The sequence below is a fragment of the Huiozyma naganishii genome, chromosome 8 (assembly GCF_000348985.1).
Source record: "Huiozyma naganishii CBS 8797 chromosome 8, complete genome".
NCBI classification, from domain to species: Eukaryota; Fungi; Ascomycota; class Saccharomycetes; order Saccharomycetales; family Saccharomycetaceae; genus Huiozyma; species Huiozyma naganishii.
The window spans coordinates 696,939-719,182 of NC_035929.1; the positions used below are offsets into that span (position 1 = coordinate 696,939).

General features: G+C 46.0%; 11 protein-coding genes across 11 annotated transcripts; 6 read left to right on the forward strand and 5 right to left on the reverse strand.

Annotated features, from left to right (window-relative positions):
• Nucleotides 1-663: 663 nt before the first annotated feature.
• On the reverse strand, nucleotides 664-1,132 carry RPL42B (60S ribosomal protein eL42; the record flags this gene model as incomplete). The annotated part of the gene is made up of 2 exons (XM_022609661.1): nucleotides 664-980; nucleotides 1,129-1,132. The coding sequence occupies 2 exons, from the start codon at nucleotides 1,130-1,132 to the stop codon at nucleotides 664-666; spliced, it is 321 nt and encodes a 106-aa protein (XP_022466036.1).
• Nucleotides 1,133-1,537: 405 nt separating this feature from the next.
• Nucleotides 1,538-2,482, forward strand: CHS7 (Chs7p; the record flags this gene model as incomplete). Its single annotated transcript, XM_022609663.1, has 1 exon — nucleotides 1,538-2,482. The coding sequence occupies one exon, from the start codon at nucleotides 1,538-1,540 to the stop codon at nucleotides 2,480-2,482; it is 945 nt and encodes a 314-aa protein (XP_022466037.1).
• Nucleotides 2,483-3,575: 1,093 nt separating this feature from the next.
• DSE2 (Dse2p) lies at nucleotides 3,576-4,337 on the forward strand (the record flags this gene model as incomplete). Its single annotated transcript, XM_022609664.1, has 1 exon — nucleotides 3,576-4,337. One exon carries the CDS (start codon nucleotides 3,576-3,578, stop codon nucleotides 4,335-4,337), a length of 762 nt encoding a protein of 253 aa, XP_022466038.1.
• Nucleotides 4,338-4,773: 436 nt separating this feature from the next.
• On the forward strand, nucleotides 4,774-4,986 carry RPC10 (DNA-directed RNA polymerase core subunit RPC10; the record flags this gene model as incomplete). Its single annotated transcript, XM_022609665.1, has 1 exon — nucleotides 4,774-4,986. One exon carries the CDS (start codon nucleotides 4,774-4,776, stop codon nucleotides 4,984-4,986), a length of 213 nt encoding a protein of 70 aa, XP_022466039.1.
• A 234-nt stretch (nucleotides 4,987-5,220) lies between these two features.
• On the reverse strand, nucleotides 5,221-6,165 carry DCD1 (deoxycytidine monophosphate deaminase; the record flags this gene model as incomplete). The annotated part of the gene is made up of 1 exon (XM_022609666.1): nucleotides 5,221-6,165. One exon carries the CDS (start codon nucleotides 6,163-6,165, stop codon nucleotides 5,221-5,223), a length of 945 nt encoding a protein of 314 aa, XP_022466040.1.
• Nucleotides 6,166-6,410: 245 nt separating this feature from the next.
• On the forward strand, nucleotides 6,411-7,337 carry CRP1 (Crp1p; the record flags this gene model as incomplete). Its single annotated transcript, XM_022609667.1, has 1 exon — nucleotides 6,411-7,337. The coding sequence occupies one exon, from the start codon at nucleotides 6,411-6,413 to the stop codon at nucleotides 7,335-7,337; it is 927 nt and encodes a 308-aa protein (XP_022466041.1).
• A 613-nt stretch (nucleotides 7,338-7,950) lies between these two features.
• Nucleotides 7,951-9,894, reverse strand: CBP1 (Cbp1p; the record flags this gene model as incomplete). Its single annotated transcript, XM_022609668.1, has 1 exon — nucleotides 7,951-9,894. One exon carries the CDS (start codon nucleotides 9,892-9,894, stop codon nucleotides 7,951-7,953), a length of 1,944 nt encoding a protein of 647 aa, XP_022466042.1.
• Nucleotides 9,895-10,346: 452 nt separating this feature from the next.
• On the reverse strand, nucleotides 10,347-10,946 carry LOT6 (flavin-dependent quinone reductase; the record flags this gene model as incomplete). The annotated part of the gene is made up of 1 exon (XM_022609669.1): nucleotides 10,347-10,946. The coding sequence occupies one exon, from the start codon at nucleotides 10,944-10,946 to the stop codon at nucleotides 10,347-10,349; it is 600 nt and encodes a 199-aa protein (XP_022466043.1).
• Nucleotides 10,947-13,276: 2,330 nt separating this feature from the next.
• On the forward strand, nucleotides 13,277-14,329 carry KNAG0H03850 (SDR family oxidoreductase; the record flags this gene model as incomplete). The annotated part of the gene is made up of 1 exon (XM_022609670.1): nucleotides 13,277-14,329. One exon carries the CDS (start codon nucleotides 13,277-13,279, stop codon nucleotides 14,327-14,329), a length of 1,053 nt encoding a protein of 350 aa, XP_022466044.1.
• Nucleotides 14,330-15,101: 772 nt separating this feature from the next.
• KNAG0H03860 (uncharacterized protein) lies at nucleotides 15,102-15,821 on the reverse strand (the record flags this gene model as incomplete). The annotated part of the gene is made up of 1 exon (XM_022609671.1): nucleotides 15,102-15,821. The coding sequence occupies one exon, from the start codon at nucleotides 15,819-15,821 to the stop codon at nucleotides 15,102-15,104; it is 720 nt and encodes a 239-aa protein (XP_022466045.1).
• A 238-nt stretch (nucleotides 15,822-16,059) lies between these two features.
• Nucleotides 16,060-21,015, forward strand: KNAG0H03870 (uncharacterized protein; the record flags this gene model as incomplete). Its single annotated transcript, XM_022609672.1, has 1 exon — nucleotides 16,060-21,015. The coding sequence occupies one exon, from the start codon at nucleotides 16,060-16,062 to the stop codon at nucleotides 21,013-21,015; it is 4,956 nt and encodes a 1,651-aa protein (XP_022466046.1).
• Nucleotides 21,016-22,244: the final 1,229 nt, after the last annotated feature.

Below are 22,244 nucleotides of genomic sequence, written 5' to 3' on the forward strand. Positions count from 1 at the left end.
TAAGCAGTACAGAACTGTTATACAAGCCCTACATAAAAAAAATAGCTAGTCAGTAGATTTCCAATATTAAAGAGGCAGAAGAAAAGCAAATACACCAGCGTTTACCCGGATTACTCAATACACATATAAAAACACGTCTTTCAAAGAGTTCCAAATTCAATGGGATTTTTACTTCGCTCGCACTTCCCGTTTGTTTAAATCTCACTTTTAAAGGAACCAACATCATAATAATATCGCGAATGCACTGTCATACACCGGATTTTTATTCTTTTAATTATCCAGAGGGTGATTCAAACTTTCTATACCTCCCTCAACTGTGATGGTCGCTGAAGCGTAGATAAATTGAACGTTGCTGGGCGCCTGATGCTGATTATTTAAGTGATGCATTGGGAATCAGCTGTATCCACATTTTCTTCTAAAAATATACTCTGTTTCTTGTTTCTTAGTAGTAACTTCCTCTGAAGGTACGAAATGCCTACTTGGATGTCCTAAATATCAAAGGTTCTGCCTTTTGAGCAATGTTTACGTTCCTAATTTATATCTTGACAACGAGAGGTTGAATTAATTACAATATGCATTGAATAAAAAAGTGTATTATATGTGAACTGTAGAGGGGAAAAAGAATTGATACAGAGGTTATCGGTCATTATTATTCCTTCACATTTAAAATTGCAAAGCAGCACCCTTTTGCTTCTTCTCACCACCCAATTCGAAATGCTTACATCTCTTCAAAGTCAACTGGGCTCTCGTCTTACAAGCGACACATTCCAATCTCAAGACAACCTTCTTGGTAGTCTTGGCCTTTTTGTGGAAAACAGGCTTGGTCTGACCACCGAAACCAGATTGCTTCCGGTCGTAACGTCTCTTACCTTGGGCAAATAGAGAAGCCTTACCTGCCTTGTATTGAGTGACCTTGTGCTGGGTGTGCTTACGGCAGGTCTTACCCTTACAGTAAGTCTTTCTGGTCTTTGGAACGTTAACTAAGGGAATAGAATCAATCAAGATATTAAGCTTGTTAGTAACAGTTCATTGCTATTATTTCTTCATGTAACACAGGCAGGAACGTCGCGCCCCCGGCACCAAATCTCCTGGACCTGCCGTGTTAACCGTATACATCTCCTAACATACCCATTGTTGACTGTAATGTGTTGGTTCCTTTAAAATTGTAACGATTCACAGACTACCAAACACGCACACAATCACTTATTCACCATACTGTGCATCGAACCACCTTATTGCAAGTATATCTATCGCAAGTACGTTCTTGCGTCCGTGAAATTTATACTGCTCCCAAAAAGGGAAAAAAATGAAGACCAAAAAAAATAATAAAAAATAGAAAAAACCATTCTAAATTTGGGTGCACAGATGTTAAATGTGGTCCCAGCAGATTCACAGAGTCATTTCCCAATGAGGAATAAATGAAACACAAAAAAATATAGCAGTATCCGAGAGAGTTATAAATTGCAGGTTTCCCTCCCACATTGCTAGACACAGTTACACGTTGAACAGTTCAACTGACAGCAAGGGTGTTTTCGGGATGGGGATCAGCAATTTTGCAGACATATGTGCTCGGACGCCACTCCCATTGTGCTCCGTTGTCAAATCGTCCAAACACCTGGTGCTTTCGAACTCCAGTGTGATCCATAACTTCGATCCCAAGCATTTGAATGTGGGGATCTTGCCCAAATGTTACGCGAGGTCGATTGAGTTAGCCAACACAATAATATTTGGCATTGGCAACGCGTTTATAAATATTGGTGCCCTGGGCATTATATTAATCATTCTTTACAACATCAGGCAGAAATACACCGCCATTGGAAGGTCCGAGTACTTGTATTTTTTCCAGCTGACATTGCTACTGATTATATTCACGTTGATAGTAGACTGTGGGGTTTCTATTCCAGGGTCAGGTCCGTACCCGTATTTTGTGGCCGTTCAAATCGGTTTTGCGGGGGCGTGCTGTTGGACTCTTTTCACAAACGGACTTCTAGCATTCAATCTGTGGGAGGATGGGACTACAAAATCGATGGCTATAGTGCGCACTGCTTCCCTGTGCGGGTTTTTGGCCAATTTCCTCGCGGCAATACTGACCTTCAGGTCGTGGATATCAGACCACCAGATCCCCAACACGAATACAACTGGGATGTTTGTCGTCGTGTACGTGTTCAACCTCATCCTTCTGTTTTTTTACGTCATGTGCCAAGTGATAATCTCAGTGATGATACTGAGGAACTTCTGGGTCCTGGGTTCCGTCCTGCTCGGTGTTTTCTTCTTTGTGGTAGGCTTGATACTGACGTATGGGTTCTCGACCCAAATATGCGAGGGGGTCAAACATTACCTAGACGGTCTCTTCTTTGGGAGCATTTGTAACACGTTTACTCTCATGATGGTATACAAAACGTGGGATATGACCACGGATGATGACCTTGAGTTCAGCGTGAGCATTAACAAGGAAGGCGGTGCTATTTACGATAATTTCTGAGAGAGTCTAGCATGGGGGAGTTACCACAAAAAGGTCAAGGACTACGCATTACTTCAACTCTGCACACACCCACAATTAGGGTCTCTGCCACACTTCTTTACATAGCATTATCCTTCATAAGGTACATAGTCATGCGATTAAAGTTTGATCATATCTGCTTACTCAACTGCCGAGAGTTGAGCAGTCTAGGTGCTCCTCAATAGCTTCTATACGGACCTTACAACTTCCTAGGGATGCTTGGCAAGATGATTAATGTGCGCCAAGTTTCGAAACGTTGCCAATGACAAACGCGGAAATGCCAAAACATCCTTGCTACAGAAGACCTCATTCGAAGTGCCACGCGACACCCTTCCCGAGCAAACCGTGCACCTTAGTACGCACAGACCATACATTATTTCACCTTACTTTGAGGTTTTTCGATTTTCCGCTGGTTATTTTTTTTTGTTGTGTAAACAAAAAATATCGAAGTGAAAGGTCAGCAAAGGAATGTTTACACAAACTTTTGAGCTACCAAGAAGGAAGTGAATCCGGTGAGCAGAGTGGATTGATAGTAGTGGTTTGCACATGTACAATGTGTAATAGCATACAATGGAATGTTAGTTAGGGAGCAAGAAAGCCAAGAAAAAGGAGGAAAAAAGACCAGCATTTTTTCCGTTTATTCGCTTAGGGACCTCGACAAACTACTATTGATGGGTATCAAGCGCTTCGTCGTTGAGTTCATTGAGCAATCGTGAACTGTATTTAAATGCGGTCCTTCCAGCCGAGTATGGATGCTTTTTTTCAGCTTACATTTCTTTTCCTTCACATATCAAGAAAAATGAATAACTATCGAATTCTCTATTCATCCAAAAGTGTTGTCCAATAGTTTAAAAAACCACAAACCCACAACAGCATAACTGTGACGAAAATAATTACACCGTAATAACCCAACAAAACCTTTACTTTCCTTCATCTTCAAGTTAGAATCTTAACTTATTACATTCCTTTCCTTTTTTTATTATAAACCTAACCCAAGTCTTTCCTTCCTTTCTAGGTATTATATCTCACTCAAGTCCTTCCTTTATAAGAATTTATTCTTCAATTCCAATTCAATATGAAATTCAATCAAACTATTATCAATTCCCTTCTTTTTCTAGTATTCACTTTGACTGCTGCCGCCGATGGAGCAGCTCGATTTATTACAAAAGATGGTGTCGTCTACAGTTATGCTGTTCATACTAAAACATTACAACCTGCAAGAGTTATTGTGTCCACACGCTATTACACAAAAACGCACGTGAGAGAGATTACTCTTGCTAACAACGAGATTGCCACGACCACTGAAAAAACGGCTGTCGCATCAACGATCACCAGTTCAATCCAAGGGACAGGTGGATCTTCTGCCACAGGCACTATCGAAACTATGTCTACTCCAGCTACCAGTGCTCCAACTGTTTCGACGACCGAGTCCACATCGGACTCGGTCGAACAAACTTCATCCACAACCACGAGCACTCCGGAAACAAACGTTCAGTCTACAAGTAGAAGCGTTTTGTATCAAACTTTACGTCCGCCAGTGTCTTCCAGCAATGCTCCCGCACAAACGGGCATGTCGAGATCGACTTCTACTCTGTCTAACGTGAAACCCAAAACGACCTCGATTCCCACTAAGTCTGCGCTACAATCGGCTACCCACACGACTGCTGCGCCGGTTTCAACGTACAATGACAATGGAACGTGTTACGTCTACTACGAGGACGACGTCAGCGACTCGGACTACTACAGCACCGCGTACATCACTGACCCAAGCCAGAGCGTAGACGCTGCTACTACAATTACCAGCACGAGGACGAGAACGGTGTACAAGACGCTGTGAAAATAGGGGGATGTCCCCAGTACTACATTTTCCAGTGCCTCCAAACAGGTAATTGCATTCCATAACGAAAACAAAACTCTGAGACCACCACCATTTATGTAACATTAGTCCTTATTCGTTTCCACTTCTCATTATTCTATTATTATTATATATACGGCCAGCCAAGAGACATTGCGTCAATTGTCGGATTTGTGCAACTCGTGCTAAGAATAATACACGATATCGTGGTGGGCATTACACCAGGGAATAGGTATGCTCGACGATGTTGTCACTCTTTGCAATACACTTTTGTATGTGTCTCTCTTTTTCGCACTGCGAAATATTGAATTTTTATGTAATAAAGAAAAAAATTTTCAAGTAAGCGATGCTTTGAAGAGCACACGCGGTTGGTTTTAACACAAATCTTGTACAGGAAGACCGCCACCACGAACGAAGCATGTCCCGCGAAGGTTTTCAGATCCCAACAAATCTAGACGTTGCTGCTGCCGGTACGTCGCAGGCAAGAAGCGCCACTTTGAAGTACATCTGTGCGGAGTGTTCTGCCAAGTTGTCTCTGTCGAAAACGGATCCTGTTCGTTGTAAAGAGTGTGGTCACCGTATTCTGTTGAAGACGAGAACCAAGAGGATGGTTCAGTTTGAGGCCAGGTAAAAGAGAGAGAGAGGGTGAAATGTGCGGTGCCCTTTTTTTCTTAAGGACCTGTCCTTTGCATTTTTGTTGTCGTCGCTGTATCATATCTAGGAGGAATTGGGAAATTTCCCTGACAGCAATATAGAGGAGTGGAAGAAACAGTATATAATCAGCCAAGGATATCTTTTGTATGTCGGCAGTTTTTTATAGTATCTATCAATGTTGTTTATAAATGTTTTCTCTATACAAGTCTATTCAGACCTCCACGATGACTGGTTCTTGTAAGAAACTGAATTGTCTGACGAGAACGCCACCCTCTTTCAGGACTTTGAAGCTGTGTTCATCCATCCTGTAGGACTGACTGTAGACGACCTCTTTGATTCCCGTCTGCACGATCTTGACAGAACAAGTGAGGCACGGGCATGTGTCACAGTAGAGCGTCGCGTTGTCACCCACACGGTCCCTCCCGGCCTCCAATAAAGCGTTTTCCTCCGCGTGTAGACACAGACAGGTGTGCAAGTTGTCAGACCCGCCACCGTTGCACCGGGGGCACCCGCCGTTAAAGCAATTTGTCAGATGCCGCGGGGTGCCGTTGTACCCTGTTGCGATGACTCTGCATTCACGCACAATGACACACCCGACCCGCCGTTTCATACAATTCGACCGCGAAGCGGCCAACGTTGCCAGCTTCATGAAGTATGTGTCCCAGTCTGGTCTCAGCGGCGGGTTCAACTCGAGAGGGCTGGACAATTTCGCGTTCCTGAGCACAGAAAGTTGTTCGCGCATCGCTGCATTGAGCCGTCGTTGTAGCGTCTCGGGAGAGGAGTCCGGCTGCGTGGCCACAACCCGGTACTTAAATTGCGCCTTTTCCCTGAGGGCAATGCCGTCGCCACAGAAGTCGTGCTCATCGAGCATCGCAATGAGCTTGCTCACATCACCATTTCCACACCGTGCAATTCGAAGCGATACGGGAGCGTCAACCGAAATATGCACGAAGAACGGCCTCCTCTCGAGCGCGTTGCACAGTACCAGCGACTCGCAGGGAACCACAAGGTCCCTCGCGTAGTTCAGCGTGAAGTACCGTAGGATCTCGTCGACCCCGACCGCCGCGTCGAGCCTCTCGAACCCGAACTCGCCGGCCAGCAGATCCACAAGAACGTCTGCGCCACTAAACTTCGTCCCGCTCACGGCAACCAGCATCCCCAATTGTGCTGCTGCTGCACGCTCCAGATATCCGTCTCAACACTGCGCTCGCAGTCTTGCTTAGTCACTGCTACTCAGTTTACATTAGCAAGCCGTTACATAATAGCACAGGCAACAGTGAAAGAAAAAAAATATTGTATAAAAAGGAGACGCCGTTCGAGGACTGGAGGGGAGAGAAGGGAATCCGTTGTTGTTGTTGCTGCTGTTGTTGCCTACGACGGTATACAGTCACGGCTATACGGATGGCGGTTTCTACACAGTACACGTTTTGCTGGCCTGCGGGCCCGAGCGAGGTGTTTATCACCGGGGAGTTCGACCACTGGGCGGGTTCTCTGCCCCTTGTGAAGACGAGCAAGGGGGACTTTGAGATTACGTTCCCAGTCGAGGTGGAGGGCGACGATAAGTTCTTCTTCAAGTTTATTGTTGACGGGGAATGGACCGCGAGCGACGCGTACAGCAAGGAGGGCGACGGCTGCGGCTTCGAGAACAACTACATCACCGCAGAGGACGTTGCCGCGCCTGGTATTCAAGCGCAGTTTGCTGCGATTCCAGAGGCTGGTGGTCTTTCCGCGAAGAGCAATGTGGGGGAGAAGGAGGAGGCCGAGGGGGCGCACACTGGGGACGTGCACATCATGCCCGTGGAGGAAATGCCCGCGCAGGGCACGCCCCTTGCTGGACCAGGACCCGTGATTGTGCAGCACCCGGAAGAGGTCAAGGAGTTCTCAGAGATTAGGGACGTCGACGCTAAGGCACTGAACGAGCAACTCAACGCAGAACTCAACGCACAATTGGAGGACGTGGAGCCCGTCGAGGACGCACCAGAAGTCTCAGAGGTGAAATCCTGTAGCTCTTCGGAATCGTCCAAGCAAGAGGAGCCACAAGAGCCAGCTGCAAAACCAACTGAAGATGTCCCACAGACGAAGAGGGCTGAGGTTTCAGCTAAGTCCCCAACTCCAACACCTGCTGCGGCGCCGGCTAAATCGAAATTGAAGGAGCAGCCTGCCACTGAGACTCCAAGGACAACAGAGAAGGCTAGCTCGCCCAAGAAGACCGTCCCACAGAAAAAGAAGATCCCACGCAAGGTCAATGGCACTAGTTCAAGCAAACCGATCATCCAAGCTAAGCCAAAAAGTGGAGTCTTCTCCAAATTGAAAAAACTGTTCAACTGATCGCACAACTGATCCCATTTTTTTGCTAGACTTAGTTTACTGGGAACTATTTGACGTTCCAAAAACGATTGTTAAACTCACACATCAAGAAATGTTGCAAGATAAAAAAGAGGAAAAAAGAAAAGGAGAAGTAGTGGTAGTAAACAGCAACTGTAATAATTAATATTCCTCTCCCCCCCTATCTAAGGAAAACATTGGTTTTCATACAAGCTTTGTACCTAGTCCAGGCACAAACCCGGCTATTCAAACACAAAAACTAATTTTAATAAACACATATAATGCTTTTCTTTTCGTACACTTTTATTCTCTAATACTTACTACTATATCCCTAATAATTTGTAGTCCTCTAACATTTAGCGTTTGGTCCTCACTACGATTTCCTCCCCTTGACTTCATAATACAACTTATTTTGTTCTGAAACTTTGTCTCAAATCTGAGGGCTGGAAAGATTGTCCAGCTTTCTTTTGTTACCATCAACACTCCGAAGTATACCGCACCCTAAAACTGTCTGCCTACCGTTGCCCCCATATGTATTTACAAGAATAAACATACTGTATTGCTAAAATAACAATATATATGACTACGTATATACAAGTTACCTAGATGTTACAGCTCACAGAAGCATCTTCGCAATCGATTCAACTCCATGCTCCTGTAAAGTATCCGTTATTTCTTTCCTTGTTTTGAATTGAGAGTTCCTAAACTGGTGTTTCAGAGTCCGATTCCACAACAGTACTAGCTCATCGACAGGCATCCCGTATCTATATAGCATGGAACAGGACCATAGAAAAGTACCACGTCTATTGTTTTTCAGTCCAGTCAGGGCAATATTCCTCAAAATGACAAACCGATTACCTTTCGTTACCTTCAACTTAATAGCTGTAGGATCAGCAGCCAAGAACGGGTTTACTGTTATAGAGTCCCAATAGAAGTCAGGCTTATCCGATTTCAGGAACAGGAATTTTGCCAAATTCAAGCCCAAATTGTCCTCGTCGGGTGAACCTGCGATTGGTTTCTTGACAGAACATATTTTTTTAATATAGAGCGAAGCAACGACGGCCCACAGAGAATCTACGTGATGAGGATCCATACCATGCAATTTGTGTAATATTTCGTCCAGAAAAATACTCATGTCCGACTTCATAACGTTCTTGGAAGCTATGTCCCACTCTACCAACTTGTTAATTATACTGGTGTACGCCCTAAAGGAGTCTTTCTTCGGAACAGTATCTAGGAGTTTTATAGCTCTTTTTACACTTTCCATTTTTTCCGATTGGAGTAAATGACAAACGATTGAATTGTAGTCCACTGCAGACAGTGACCCGTAGAGCTCAGTTATACGTTTTATTACTTTATCCACGCTCGATGAATCATAAAATTTAAGATGCAAACGTAGAAGTGCAGATAGAAACCTTTTGCTAGACCATATTATTTCTTGGCTTTTTGCCGTTGTGTGTAGTTTCATACTATTCAGCAATTCTTGAGCCATTGTGATAGAGTTTGTTTCGGTCGTATAGTGTATTATAACTGGTAACAATAAGGGGTCGTTGCAATATTCCTCAGGGGATAGCTTCCAGATGAGCTCTTTACACACAGATCTGTAGTTGTTATTCTGAGTGAAGAGCTTGAAAACTTTGTATAGGATCCTTGAGTCATGTTTCATGAGGGACGTGTAGAAATCCTGGATTTTTGTCCATGTTAGGTAAACACCAGCAGCATTATTGATTTTATAATCTTTATCAATTAGTTTGTATGCAATTCGTATCTGACTGTTCATTGATGTGCTCTGCGGGAGGATGTTGGTTCCTAAAAGTATGTTCAAAACCTTTTTGGATAGTAGAGGCTCTCCACCATCCATCGACAATGCTTTGTCGCATAGAATGAGAAGCTGGAAATGGTTCAGCTGAAGGGGAATGTCATGCAATTGTAATAGGTTCACAACATCAACAAACCTTCTAAGGTGATGTACATCAAACGGAGGGTTACGAAAAGATAATGCGGATATGATTTTATTTGCTAAGGCAGGGTTGGGGCATTCGTTTGGAAATATGCGGTAGTATAGTATGTACAGGTCTAATGATTTTGATATTCGTTTCATTTTCAGAGCAGTCGTCACGCACCAATCCAGAACCTCATGTGAATCTGTAAACTGGTAACTTTCACCAGATACCAATTCCACTATGTTGCTGACCCGAGTCAGGTCCTTGGCATTGTAGATAAGCTCCCGTTCCAGAAATGTGCAATAAAATTGATTGTCCCTATTGAAATTCACAAGTAGTTGAGCAATGGTTGCATCAGAGATTTCTGCCAATGCCGTATGAATCATACTGTGGTGCCTTGGCAGAGTAGGTATGAGCGCCCAGTAATCGCGTAACAAGTTTCGGCACTCCTTTGAACTCTTTCGCTGGTCGGATTGGAAACAGGCGACGAGTTTGCTTGCTAATCGATTGAGCCTTGACGAGTTTGGATAACTAGCATGCGGGGAAAAATTTGCAGTGTATTGTACACGAGTGAGACAAAAACGACGTTTTTGAAAGATTCTAAGCGTTTTGAACATGTGAAAGCTTTAATTTCGATTGGATGCCATCGGAACTATAGTCAAATTGCTTAGGCAGATGTAGTGCGACGTTTTCTTCGGGATAGTGAAGTTTATCCTCTCTGTTTCTGTCTCTATCTCCGTCTCTTTTTTTTTTTTCCGATGAGTTCTCGTAATTTATTGCATTTCTCCTCTTATGACTAGTTCTACTACAATGATGTTACCTAAGAACCAGCAAACAGGCGGCGATTGGTGCTCTGTTTAGAACAAAATGGAGAAAGGTTTTTGAGTTTCTGGGAGAGACTAAGTCGCTTCAATCAGTTCTCAACTTTTTCTTGACAAGAATTTTCTCACGAGCGCCTCTAAAAAAAACTCCTAGGTATACAATCATTATATTAGATTGTTTAATTCATATTATAAGTGAAGTTACTGAAGGAAAAAGAATACATCGATACATAAGAATAGTATTTGTCTCAAGTTTTGTTAGAAATAAGAGCCACCAATTCTTCAAAAGATTCACTTATATCATCATAGGAGCTTTCGAAAACCTTCCCATTTTCGATATTGATATTTTCTCCCTGCGCCGCTTTGAATAGAATGTCTCTGTTGGGGAACGACAGTTGTACTGTCTTTGAGGTAACCTCCAATCCAATACCTGTCAAAACCTGGGTAAGTTGTTCATTACATTTATCACCACCATGGCTGCCGTAGGTCACAACCGTAGCTTTCTTCTCCTTCCATTCATTTGAGAGATAATCTATGGCATTTTTCAAACCAGCAGGATACCCCCAATTATACTGCGGTGAGACGAATATGAAACCGTCCTGGGCTGAGATAAGCTTACTCCATCGTCTCGTGTGCTCATGCTCGTACTGCATTGGATCTTTGATCATGGCTGGAATTCCGGGTTCGTCATAGAAAGGCAAATTCTGCTTTTGCAAATCGATAATATTGAAATTGATGCTTGATGTACCTTCATGCTCTGCCTTTAAACGGTTTACAATAAATTCCGCAATTTGTGGACAGCATCTGGGATTTCTAATGGACCCAACTAATACGCCTATTTGGTACATCTTTTTGAGGTTAAGGTAGGCGAGATGCTTTTGAAGCCTTGATCACGAAAATGCCAAGACTTCAATACTCTCAAGGAAAACACCAGATCGTGCCTTCTTTAAAAAGATGCAGGACCCAATTCTTTCACACGTTACAATTTTTCATGTTCTTTTTGCATGGGAATAAACACGGAAATAAACGCGGAAATAAATAGGTAATAGGATGGGGCGAGAAGTTTGAATCGGCTGCGCCTCAGAATATATCAAGGAATTGTTGCAGGAGTGTGCCTGACGATGACAAGTGCTTTACAACCTACACACAAAAAATATGTTGTAAGATTCTTTTCACATTTGCCAAACTGAGCCTTTAACATAATATTTTATTCGTTAATAAATTTGTTTTCCTCGCCGAACAAAACCTGAAACACAGATGCATCTATATTCCTAATGTGCAATCAACAACACAATCCAACTGATAAACCTTGCAGGAAAGTTGATGTTGAGACGTTTGAAAATCTGTTTCAACTTCTCTACGTTTGCTTCCGATGATCCTATTGAATATATTTTCCTGCATTTCATTGACCAAAATCTCTTAGCGTAGACAAAATACCATTAAAACGGAGCGAACCGATTTTGTTTTTTTGGCGCCTGGATTTATCTAACAACGGTATTCGCTTGGTCCCCGAAGCTCCTCAATAATTCGTTTTGACTTTCGCTCGTCTGACCATTGAATTGCAAATGTCATTGCTTTGCTAATCGACAGTGTGTTGATAATAGCAAAAGATTCATCGGTTGCTGGTGTTCGAGCATTCACCAACCTCGCTATCATTTGGGGAAATGATTTCTCTGCTGAATCATTACCTTACAAGCTTACATTCCGATCGCAGAGGGTTCTGGTTCGTCAGATATTCTGAACTCTATATCTGATTTATTTGCTATTGAATTCATCGATAACCAGAAAATTTTAGTAAGGAACTTCACATTGCATCTGTACATTAATGACTCTAATGGCATTGGTATATCTGTTGAAGACTTCTGCTCTTACTTCGTCCAATCTTTAAAGGTGTCCATTTCGTGCCATTAAAACGACCCGAGAAACTGGAAAAATTCTTACTCAAGAAGACATTCTATTTTTGGCAGTGACAGTACCAAAGCAAATGATATAGGATGAAAATATTAGTCAATACACATGTGTCTATGTATCTGAGTTGCGAGTCGAGGTTCAGGGAACGAGAAGAGTTAGCCACTGCCGAGCTCTTTAGCGTTTCCCATTAACTTGATCATTGATGAAGCTTCTGACACCTAACTGGTTGTTATCATCCCACCGTCTTACTTAGTTCATTTCTGAAAAATGGACACATTTTCACTGCAAAAGTTGGTTCGTCTATTGCAATATTCAGACTACTCTTAAACTTTGCTTCAATAGTTTTTACTTTTTCAATCTTTTTCTATTTTCGACATCATTAAATGGTGTATTCAATAGTACCATGTAATCAGAACCCCTTCCCTGTTACTTTGCAATGTACAGTTCACCAGCATACTGCCTTTTAGTTTAGATTTTTCTCATATATTAGCTTAGAATTGCGGTAAAGGATTTTGAATAAGACTGGTAAAAGCTCGACTTTCTACCAGCACGTGGCTCTACTCGCCTACTAAGACAAAGCTCTATTGGTAAGCAGATTCAAAGACCGCATTTACAGCGATAGGCAATTCAAACATACCACCAATGTTAGGAACCTCCACTATTTTTCAAACTCCATGTTGTGTATGAGGCAGGTAGTGGAATACAAGACTGAGAGGTACGAACACTCCGAGATTACCAACAGCTATGTTAAAACGGAATTCGTATAGGCTGCTTTAAATCCCTCAGCGTATTCAATTTAGCACACCTCATCTATATCACAAGTTTGAAGTTGTTCCAGTTATTTTCTTGGCAGAGTACCCAACACTTGTTTTTTTTCAGTTGCACACAAAAAATAACGTCATTCTCAAAAAAATCAATAGTTCCACGGAACCAATAAAAAATTTAATTATTCTTAGTAAGGCGACGGCAAGAAAACGAAAAGGAAAGGAATTACGGTAAGGTAAACATCAATCCACGGAAGAGCTCAACGAATGATACTTTAAAGTTGGGTTATGTTTTATTTTTACAAAAACATCCCCAAGATGACTAAGCAGTTGTGATACAATCAGATAAACGCCAAAAAAAAACAGCAAATACTGAGTTTTTTTAGCGTCTTCTTGAAAAATCTGGGAATATATAAAAGATAGGAATGATTCAGGTTTTTGGGCTTCCTTGTTACCTGAATAAAGCAATCTTAAAGAGCAACAACTACAAAGCCAATTGAAAAATGTCCGTTTTTATTTCAGGAGCAACTGGTTACATCGCCCGTCACACCGTCGGTCAGTTACTAGATCAAAACTATAAGGTGATCGGAACTTGCAGGTCTCAAACAAAGTGTGACCAATTGCAACAGCGGTTTGGCAACAACCCTAATTTGACTATGGAAATTGTGGAAGATATCTCTAAATTGGACGCATTCGACGGAGCGATCCAAAAACATGCTCATGAAATTAAACATGTTTTGCACATGGCCTCTCCTGTGTTTTTCACCAGTGATGACTTTGCCAAAGATATTTTGGTGCCTGCAGTTAATGGTACAGAAGGGATTTTGACCTCAATTAAGAAGTACGCTGCGGAATCTGTGGAAAGTGTTGTGGTTACTTTTAGTTATGCTGCTCTCACGAGCCCGGAAAACGAAAAGGGCGTTGTTCTAAACGAAGATTCATGGAACCCTGATTCTTGGGAACATTGCCAGAGAAACGGTATGGCGGCGTATTGTGGATCCAAGAAGTTTGCAGAAGAAGCAGCTTGGAAGTTCCTGGCAGAAAACAAAGACGTGGTCAAATTTAAACTTGCTACTGTCAATCCAGTATACGTCTTTGGCCCTCAGAAATTCGATGCTGACGTGAGCCAGAAGTTGAACTCCTCTTGTGAGATAGTGAACCAGATAATTCACTCAACACCTAATACGGACTTGACCCCGTTAACCTTAAGTGGCTACTGCGTGGATGTTCGTGATGTTGCGAAAACGCACGTTCTCGCTATTCAAAACGAAGAATTACTTGGTCATAGACTCATTATGAGTGAGGGTAGGTTTGATACTCAAGCCATAATGGATATTTTAAATGAGAGCTTCCCCGTCCTTAAGGGAAAAATTGCCGTTGGCAACCCAGGAACCAGCTCAACTAAGAATCATCCTGGTACAAAGTTGGATGACTCCAGGAGTAGAAAACTTTTGAAGTTTAAATACCACTCTTTCGAAGAAACGATGGTTGATATGGCATCTCAGATTTTGAAGCATGATGAATTGATTCAAAAAAGCAAAGTTAGTGTACCTTGATATTCCAAAGGAATATATACCTTATAGCTAAAAATTCATATCCTCTCCGACTATATATCCATAAACTTGAAAGAGCTAAAACAGGTTGAGTGTGATTAGAGTGCGTACGGACGGTCTGATATTGCGTATTTACGCCGTATACGTAAAGTATGTAGTTATATCAGTTGTGCTTCCTTGTCTAAGACTGATAGATATCGGGTTTATAATAGTTCAAGTACTGTATTAGATAGGGTAGCGGGTCATGAGTCCATTCCCAAAGGGAGTTCCCAATTTATCCTCACACTTTCCCCCCGCCAAGATTCTGTCTAGTCCTCATAAGACGCATGCTTTGCTGTTGACACGAGACAGAATCTTCATCACTAGCACCACGCATCGGAAAAGCTGAAGCTTCCCAGATTTAGCGCGCTACCGGCTTCAAACTCTGTCAAAGATGTACATCAGGTTGAGGATATGGCGGTCCTCGGCGAACGATCGTTGTGTCTCCAAAAACTGGACCCTGGTCTTTTAGTAAACAAAATCCATCCTAACGAGTGACCGATCTCGCTAGTCTGTTCAACTTACTGGTTATTCGTTCTTGCATGTTGTATGAAAAAAACAAACAAAAGAAATGGATCACTGGGAAAAATCTGCGACGCAGAAAGCAAAAAACCTAAACCTAAAAAACATACTGTGTGCTTGAACTAGACAGCAGTACCGCATTACCATTGCTCGTTAGTTGACGTTGCTCCTAATGGTAACTTTTATAAAAACGGAAAAGTTCGGATGCTAGTGTTCAGCGTTTCCTCCCTATTCTTTTCCGCTTTATCGGGGGCCTGCCTCCACGCCAACGGACTTGTGCTCTCGCTATAGTGTCGTCCTGCAATCGTTTCCGATTCGTTCGATGCTTTTTCAAGTACTCGATGTAGTGGGCGGGTAGATGGCTTTCGACCAGCTCGAGAGGCATTTGAATGGTATCCCACGCTTCTGCATCCCTCCAGACAGTCTCAACCATGGTTCCCTCTGGGCGCATACTCAGTTTTCCAAAACCAACGATCTGGTTGAGGTTGGCCAATTGAGCTTCGCGAGTCAAAGGTGGGATGCGTCCGTAATCATTTTCCCGTTCCGAGAAAGGCTTCAGATCCCGCGCATTGAACACACAGTGACGAAGCGTGTCCGTCCCAGTCTCCACTCGGTAAGAGTTCGGATTGATGACTTCCACGATCGCATATGGTCCATACCACAAGAAATGGAATTTCTGTCCCCGTTTTGGTTTCATGTAGACGTCCTTTTTGATTAACACCTTTTGACCAACTTTGAAGTTACTAGGCCGCAGCGCTTGGTTTTTCTTGAGCGAGACTCTGTCTTGCTCTTGTGACACCCTACGGCGAACGTCCTCAAGGATTCCTTGGGCAGCTCGTAGGTAGTTCTCGATCTTATCCACCTCGTGGCTCTTGCTAAACGTCGTGCCGAACGTGTTGCATGCCAAAGGTTTTAATGGGTTGAGAAGTCCCATAAATCGTGGGTGGAAAGCATTGGCGGCCAAAACGGCGTCGCCCTGATGGTCGATTGGAAAGCGTTGTTATAAGAAATTCTGCAATTGGAAGTATCGTTTCTCAGGCTCCACGGTTCTCCGTGCACAGAGTCCTCAACCGTTCCACTAAGGTACGATTGAGCTGTTCGACCTGGACATCAGCTTGTGGGTTGTTGCTGATGGTAAAATTTAATTTGATCCCCAGTCGTTGCGTGAATCGATGCCAAACCTGAGACGTGAACAACCTATCTCGATCGGACGATGCTTAGAGGTGTGCAATGTAGTTGTCTTCTTCACTGGAATAAAGTGGGCTATTTTGGATAACCGGTCGATTACCACCATGACGGCGTCATTCTTGGTTCCCACGGCGAGCTCCATTCCTGTTAGAAAAATTATTATCAAGATCTCCGACCGCTGCTTGGTGATCGATGGCTACATTGTCTTGATCAACGCCAACGGCACCAAGACTCTGCGTATCAAAACGTCCAGCGTGTTGTTTCTTCGCAAGTCCAAGCAGAAGGCCATTTGCCAGCTTAAGACTGTGAACGACGAGGCGCTGTACAATTTGCACACCTCTTCCAGGTTTATCCCCTGCACCTCCTCTAAGCTGTTCAAATTCATGGAGACCGAGTCTGTTTATGTGATGGAAACCGCCCACGGGCTACAGCTTGCAACGCGCGAGCAGAAGCCCATGGCAAGAAAACTGGACGTTATCCGGTTTCGTCCCCAGCTGCAAATGTTCAAGTACCTGTACTACGCGCCTGCGCGCAAGCCGATCAGAATTGGAACAAGCCAGGAGTTTGTGCCAATCACTAACACCAGGGAAGTGGGGTTCTACCGCAAGAAGCTCTGCTTGCAAAACCTGGAGTTCAGCGCCTCCGACCGCACGCTTTTGGCAGACTACCTCACCAACGACTCCGAGAAGCGCAGCCGCGTGCTTTCCGTTCTGCTCAAGTATTACAACACTGTGTGTGCCCGTGTGGCCAAGACCGCGTTCACCACTGACCGCAACGGCCATCAGAGCCCCTTTCCCCGCGAGGTCTCCTCTGAAACCCTGGGTGACTATGCCCGCAACGTCTGTGTTTTTATATATCTGGACGACGTCTACGCGCAGTTCAGTTTTGCGGGGAACTTCCCCAGACCCACCGACACCATTTCCGTGTTTGAAGAGCCGCTGGCCGACGAGCTGTTTCTGAAAAAGGCACGTTACTCCCGCGAGATCCTCACAGACGACCGCCACACCGCTTACTTTACCCACCTCTGCCAGCTGGCGGCCGTGGACATCCGCAAAGTGGCCTCCGAAAAGGTCGAGTTCCTCTCTGTCTTTCAATACCGCTACGTCCTTGACGCCATCAAGGCCTGGACAACGTATGCCGCGCTGTATCCGCAAGCGGCAACAACCATTAGCGATATAACAGCCCTGTTTGTGGAAAAGAAGGCTCAGGTGTGGCGGTGGGTCACTACCACATACTCTCTGCTGTGCAACGAGCTGACGCAGACAACCCAGAGGTTCGTCAAGGAGAGGGGCCCCAACGCCTGCATAGTGGGCGGCAAGCACTTCTCGAAAGATTACCTAGTTGAGCTTTACCACGACAACCAACGGGAGTTCGACAGTGCCACCGAGTCCCTCAGACGCTACTTTGGAAACATTCTGACCGTGGAAATTGTGGCCGACCGGTTGGTCAACGACCGCTCTGTTAACCTTGCAGAGAACCCCCGCTCCCGGAAGTCCTCCTTCCAGAACCTCTTCGGTGCGGCGGTGCTGGCGGACGTGGCGCCGTGTGCCGAACGCACCACGAGCCCAGACGAAGACAAGGAGATCATCCACCTGGTCAACCTTTGCGCGCGGGCCGTCATGTGGATGATATATGTTGGTGCCGGCGGGCCCTACCGTTTTCCGGAGATCCAGAAGCTCAAGTACGCGAGCAACGACAGGGACCTGTACGCGGACTCCGAGAGCCGCTGCATCGAAATCCACGCGGGGTACTCCAAGGCCCAGATCTTGAGGCCCGTGACCAAGCAGCTAGACAAGAACACCTCTGACTACCTGCTCTTCTACACCATGATTGTTGTTCCGATCCGCAACCACGTCGCTGGCCGGCTTTCCTCGGTGATGTCCCGCGACCTCGCCGACGAGATGGGAATGCGTGTCGAGGAACACACCGCCAACGCGGCGGACGGCGAGGGCTGCAGGCTCTCCGACGCTGGTTTCACGACACAGGTCCTCAACAGCTACCTGTTTGCCGATCTCAGCTGCGGGAAGCTGCTCAAGTACGCGAACTTTGCAAAGGGTGCGCGCAAGTTTCCCGTCTCGGTGCCCCAGGACCAGCGCCTGAGCCTCCGCGATCTCCGCCACGGTATCATCTACTTCATGCGGCGGCACACCAACGTAGGGCGAATTGTAGCCGGCTCGGATGCCGTCGAGCGGTTGGCGGGCCACACTGCCGCCACCGGACGTACTGTCTATGCGGTACCCGACAGCGTAGTGAACCACGAGGCGAGTGCTGAAGTCCTGGAGGAGTACGAGATCTGCATGGCCTGGCACAGATTTCTCGACCTGGCTGTTTCAGGGCAAGTTGTTGCGGTAAAGGACGGAGACAACGCCAGACCAGACTTTCACTCCTCCGGATCCATCAACGATTTGCTTGCCGCGGGCCGCCGCCTCTACAGTAAGGATATTTTTATGTTTAGAAAAGGCCAGAAGGACGTCGCTACAGAGGTTTACTTAGGGGGGGCGCAGCTCATTCCAGTGCAGGCGCTTCCCGGGTTTGGCAAAACCGCGTTGTTCCAGATACCACTGATTGCATTGAAGAAGACAAGGCCGATCCCGAAGGTCGTCTCTTTCGTGTTTGTGCCCTACATTCCGCTGAAGGCCAACATGATTGACCGACTGGGGACGAACGGTTTGCTCGAGGTCGGGGACGTCGCGGTGCTGCTGAAGAACGGTCCAAACGTCGACGAGGACGCGCTTTCCGCCGATGTATATGTGGGAGCGTTTCACGACATGGCCACAGTTTCCTGTGCAAGGTTGCTGGACAACTGGTACCAAACATTCAGGGACACCGTGCTGGGGCTCATTGTCATCGATGAGTTCCACAACTTCGAAACGGAGATGGCCTTTCGGGGTAATACGTTCAGTGCAATCGGAGAGATCAACCTGCGGCAGGCGTGGAAAGTGCTGGTGCTGTCCGGGACAGTTGGTGTCGGCGGCTTTAACGGGCCCTTACAGAGGTTGGGCTACGATGAGTCACTGACCACGGAGGCTGGGCTGGACCTCAAGTACTTTTTCTTCAATTTGGTTGATGAGCTCCCCCTGGGTAATTCGGTGAAATGGTTTGACGAGTGCGCATCCTCGAAAATATGCCTGGAGAAGGCCGTTGCAATGGTGGACAGGTTTGTCGCAGAAGAGGAGTCCGCGAAGGTGATTCTGGTGTGCCGCACAAGGGAACACGCCAAGATTTTGGCGGTTGATTTGGCAAAGCACAGGCCGCTCTGCGTCCACGGCGAGTTGACGGGAGCTTCCAAGGAGCAAACAATGCGCAGCTTCATCCAAGATCCCGTCAAGAGGGTTCTCATCGGAACCAAGCTGGTATCGGAGGGCATTGACGTCCAGGATCTGTTGCTCGTGCTGCTCGTCGATTACCTGCCCTCCATTGGCGAGTATGTGCAGATGGCTGGGCGGCTGCGGAAGGGCGGTCTCTGTGCGGTGCTGTGGTCCTCTAGGAGTTCGTTTGGCGATCAGGGCGAGCTGCGTCCGGGATGTTTGACACCCCAGCTCAACCGTTTCTACGGGCTCAGCCAGCACGGGCACGTCGGGTGTTGCAGAGCGGTCGACAACTGCCACCCAGACTCTGTTGCCTTTGTCAGGAGGGTGTTTCCGGGAATCTTGAAATACGAGAAAGTGTTGGACAGCCAGTTGAAGAGGTTTAGCGGTACCAGCTCTCCGAAGAGCTCGGCGCAAAAACGGCCACTGTTGGTTGCTGATTCAGTAAAGGACAACTCAACGACACGGGAATCGGTGGAAACCGAGTCAAATCCAAGGGATTCAGCGAGATCCCTCCCCACAGTGGATACTTCAATAGATACGTCGATGGATTCGACAATGGAACTGCTGTGCGATGACGGGGAGTTCCTGGCATCGCCAGCCAAAAGACCTGCAAAACAGATGAGGTCGCCGACGACTCCCAGTTGCTCCAATGTTGACGCACCCAAACAGCTTCTAGTTGTTCCCGGTCAGTCAATAGTTCAACTGGCTGCTGTGCGTTCCGGCGTGCGCAATGTGCAGCCCACCTTTTCAGTCGCCCCACCAGTCGTCTCCCGTACGCCAATGCGCCGTAAAAATGGATTTCCAGAAAGCTTCCGTGCCGCCGCGCGTCCCGTCTCTCAGCGATCCGTTGGTGAGCGTCTGAGGGAAGCCTTTGGTGCGGACTTGTCCCTGTTCCACTTCTTAGGGGTTGCGGTCAAGTATATTCCAACCCTGAGATTTTTCCAGGTGTGCGAGGCCACCTTTGGGCTGTCCAAGGCGACGGAGCCGTGGTACTGTTTCGTGTGCATGGGCGCCCTGGCGTTTAAGTGCGTGTGTGAGGATTTCCGCGGGCACCGCAACAAGTACGTCGTGCGCAACCTGGTGATGAACACGCTGTGTTTCCTCAAGATCGTGGCGTCCAGCACCGAGTGGGCCCATGTCGTGCGGATGGGCGACGACGGGGACTTCCCCCGCGTGCCGTTGTGGCTGGCCGAGCGAGGGGCGGATATGCAGGCGCGGTTCCGCACCCGGCTGCTGGAGTACTGCAAGCTGGCGAGGGAATGTACACTGAGTCGGACTTCACACTGCCGTATCCCTTTAAGGAAGTGGACACCCGTGGGGCGTTGCAGCGGTACAACCGGTGCTGGGAGTATCTGCGCGAGAACAAGCTGGACATCATCGCGTTCTTCGCGACCAACGATACCTCGACGACCTTCCCCGAGCTGTGGGAGTCGCCAACGGTGGCCCGGTTGGGGGAGCTGCTCAGGACGCAGGGAAAACACAGTTCATGGAGGACCGCGGTGTGGAGTATCTGGTGCTGCAGACGACGGAGTCCGCGGTGGCAAGGTGTCTGGTGTACAGCGAGGCGAGAGACTTAGAACGGCGTACGAACCGGGACCCGAACGGAGCCATGGCCGGAGCGGTAGCTAGTGTGCCGCTGACCCACATGGTGCTGATGCTGTTTGGGCTGTTTCACAACAGCTCGTTTATGGGCGTTGTTCGGACGGCCAGGTGCTACCGGTGTACTTCTTCTATCCCGATTTGCAGCAGTTCGAGCTGGCTCAGCAGTAGTGTTGTGAGTATTTTTGTATTTTTGTAGCGAGTTTTTTATTATGTTCTTTCGGAGACCCGCTACAGAGAAGGAAGAAGAGGCAGAGAGAGGAAGTATCGAGAAGCGGCGATGTATAAGTAGAGCAAGCCATCCAGTCTCACTGTTTAAGTGTAACCACAATTTAAATAATGTTATATGTTACACCTATTTGTATTTTTTGCCCTTTTGATTACCCCTCCGCAGGGCATGTCTTTTGAAACCTGAGGAATGCCTCTTCGATCTTTGGAGAATGCCCATTCGCTATCTTCCAAATTTTTGCACGCCTTCTAGGAGGCAGGCCTGGCTGGGTCACATTTACAATGAAAAACTGAGACTATGAGGCTAGTGTTTCTTACTCATGTCTATGCGGTGCTTCTTACTTAAAGATGAGTGTCTGTTGATGGCCAGCAAGAAAGGCATCAGAAATGGCAGTTAGAGATGAGTAGTTTCTTTGCTGTTGTATTGAGACTTGGTAGTATCTGTAATATGTATCAATACTTTATTTGAACGGATCGATTAGACCGGAGTAGGCGAGTAATTGCCAGTTTGTGTTGGAAGTTGCAGTAGTTACCAGTGAGGTTTGGTTGGATGACGGTCATAAAAAGCAGCAGTATCAATGCTGTTCCGTAGACAGAGATAATTCAACGTATAATAGTGAGTTTTAATTGAAGTTAGAGCTGCCTCTTTATAACAGTAAATGGAAGTTTAGCAGCGAGGTTCAACTACCATTGGATCAACTTGTTTATCACAATAAATGGAATTTAAGCGGTGAGGTTCCGTTTGATTTACAGTAGGCTGTGTGCACGGGAAGTTTAGCAGTAGGATAGATTAACATTGCTATTTTATCAGTGGCAGCGATGTTCAGTTGGATTACCGTCTTATGCTTGTCGTTTTAAATGGAAAGTAGCAGTCTTATTCAATTGGATTTAACGTGCGTTGTTGGTCACAGTAAATAGAAAGTAGAGCAGTCTTGTTCAGTTGGATTTAACTTGCGTTGATTGCCACAATAGATGCATACTTAGCAGTGAGGTTCATTAGGATTACCATACAATGTTTGCCACAGTTAATG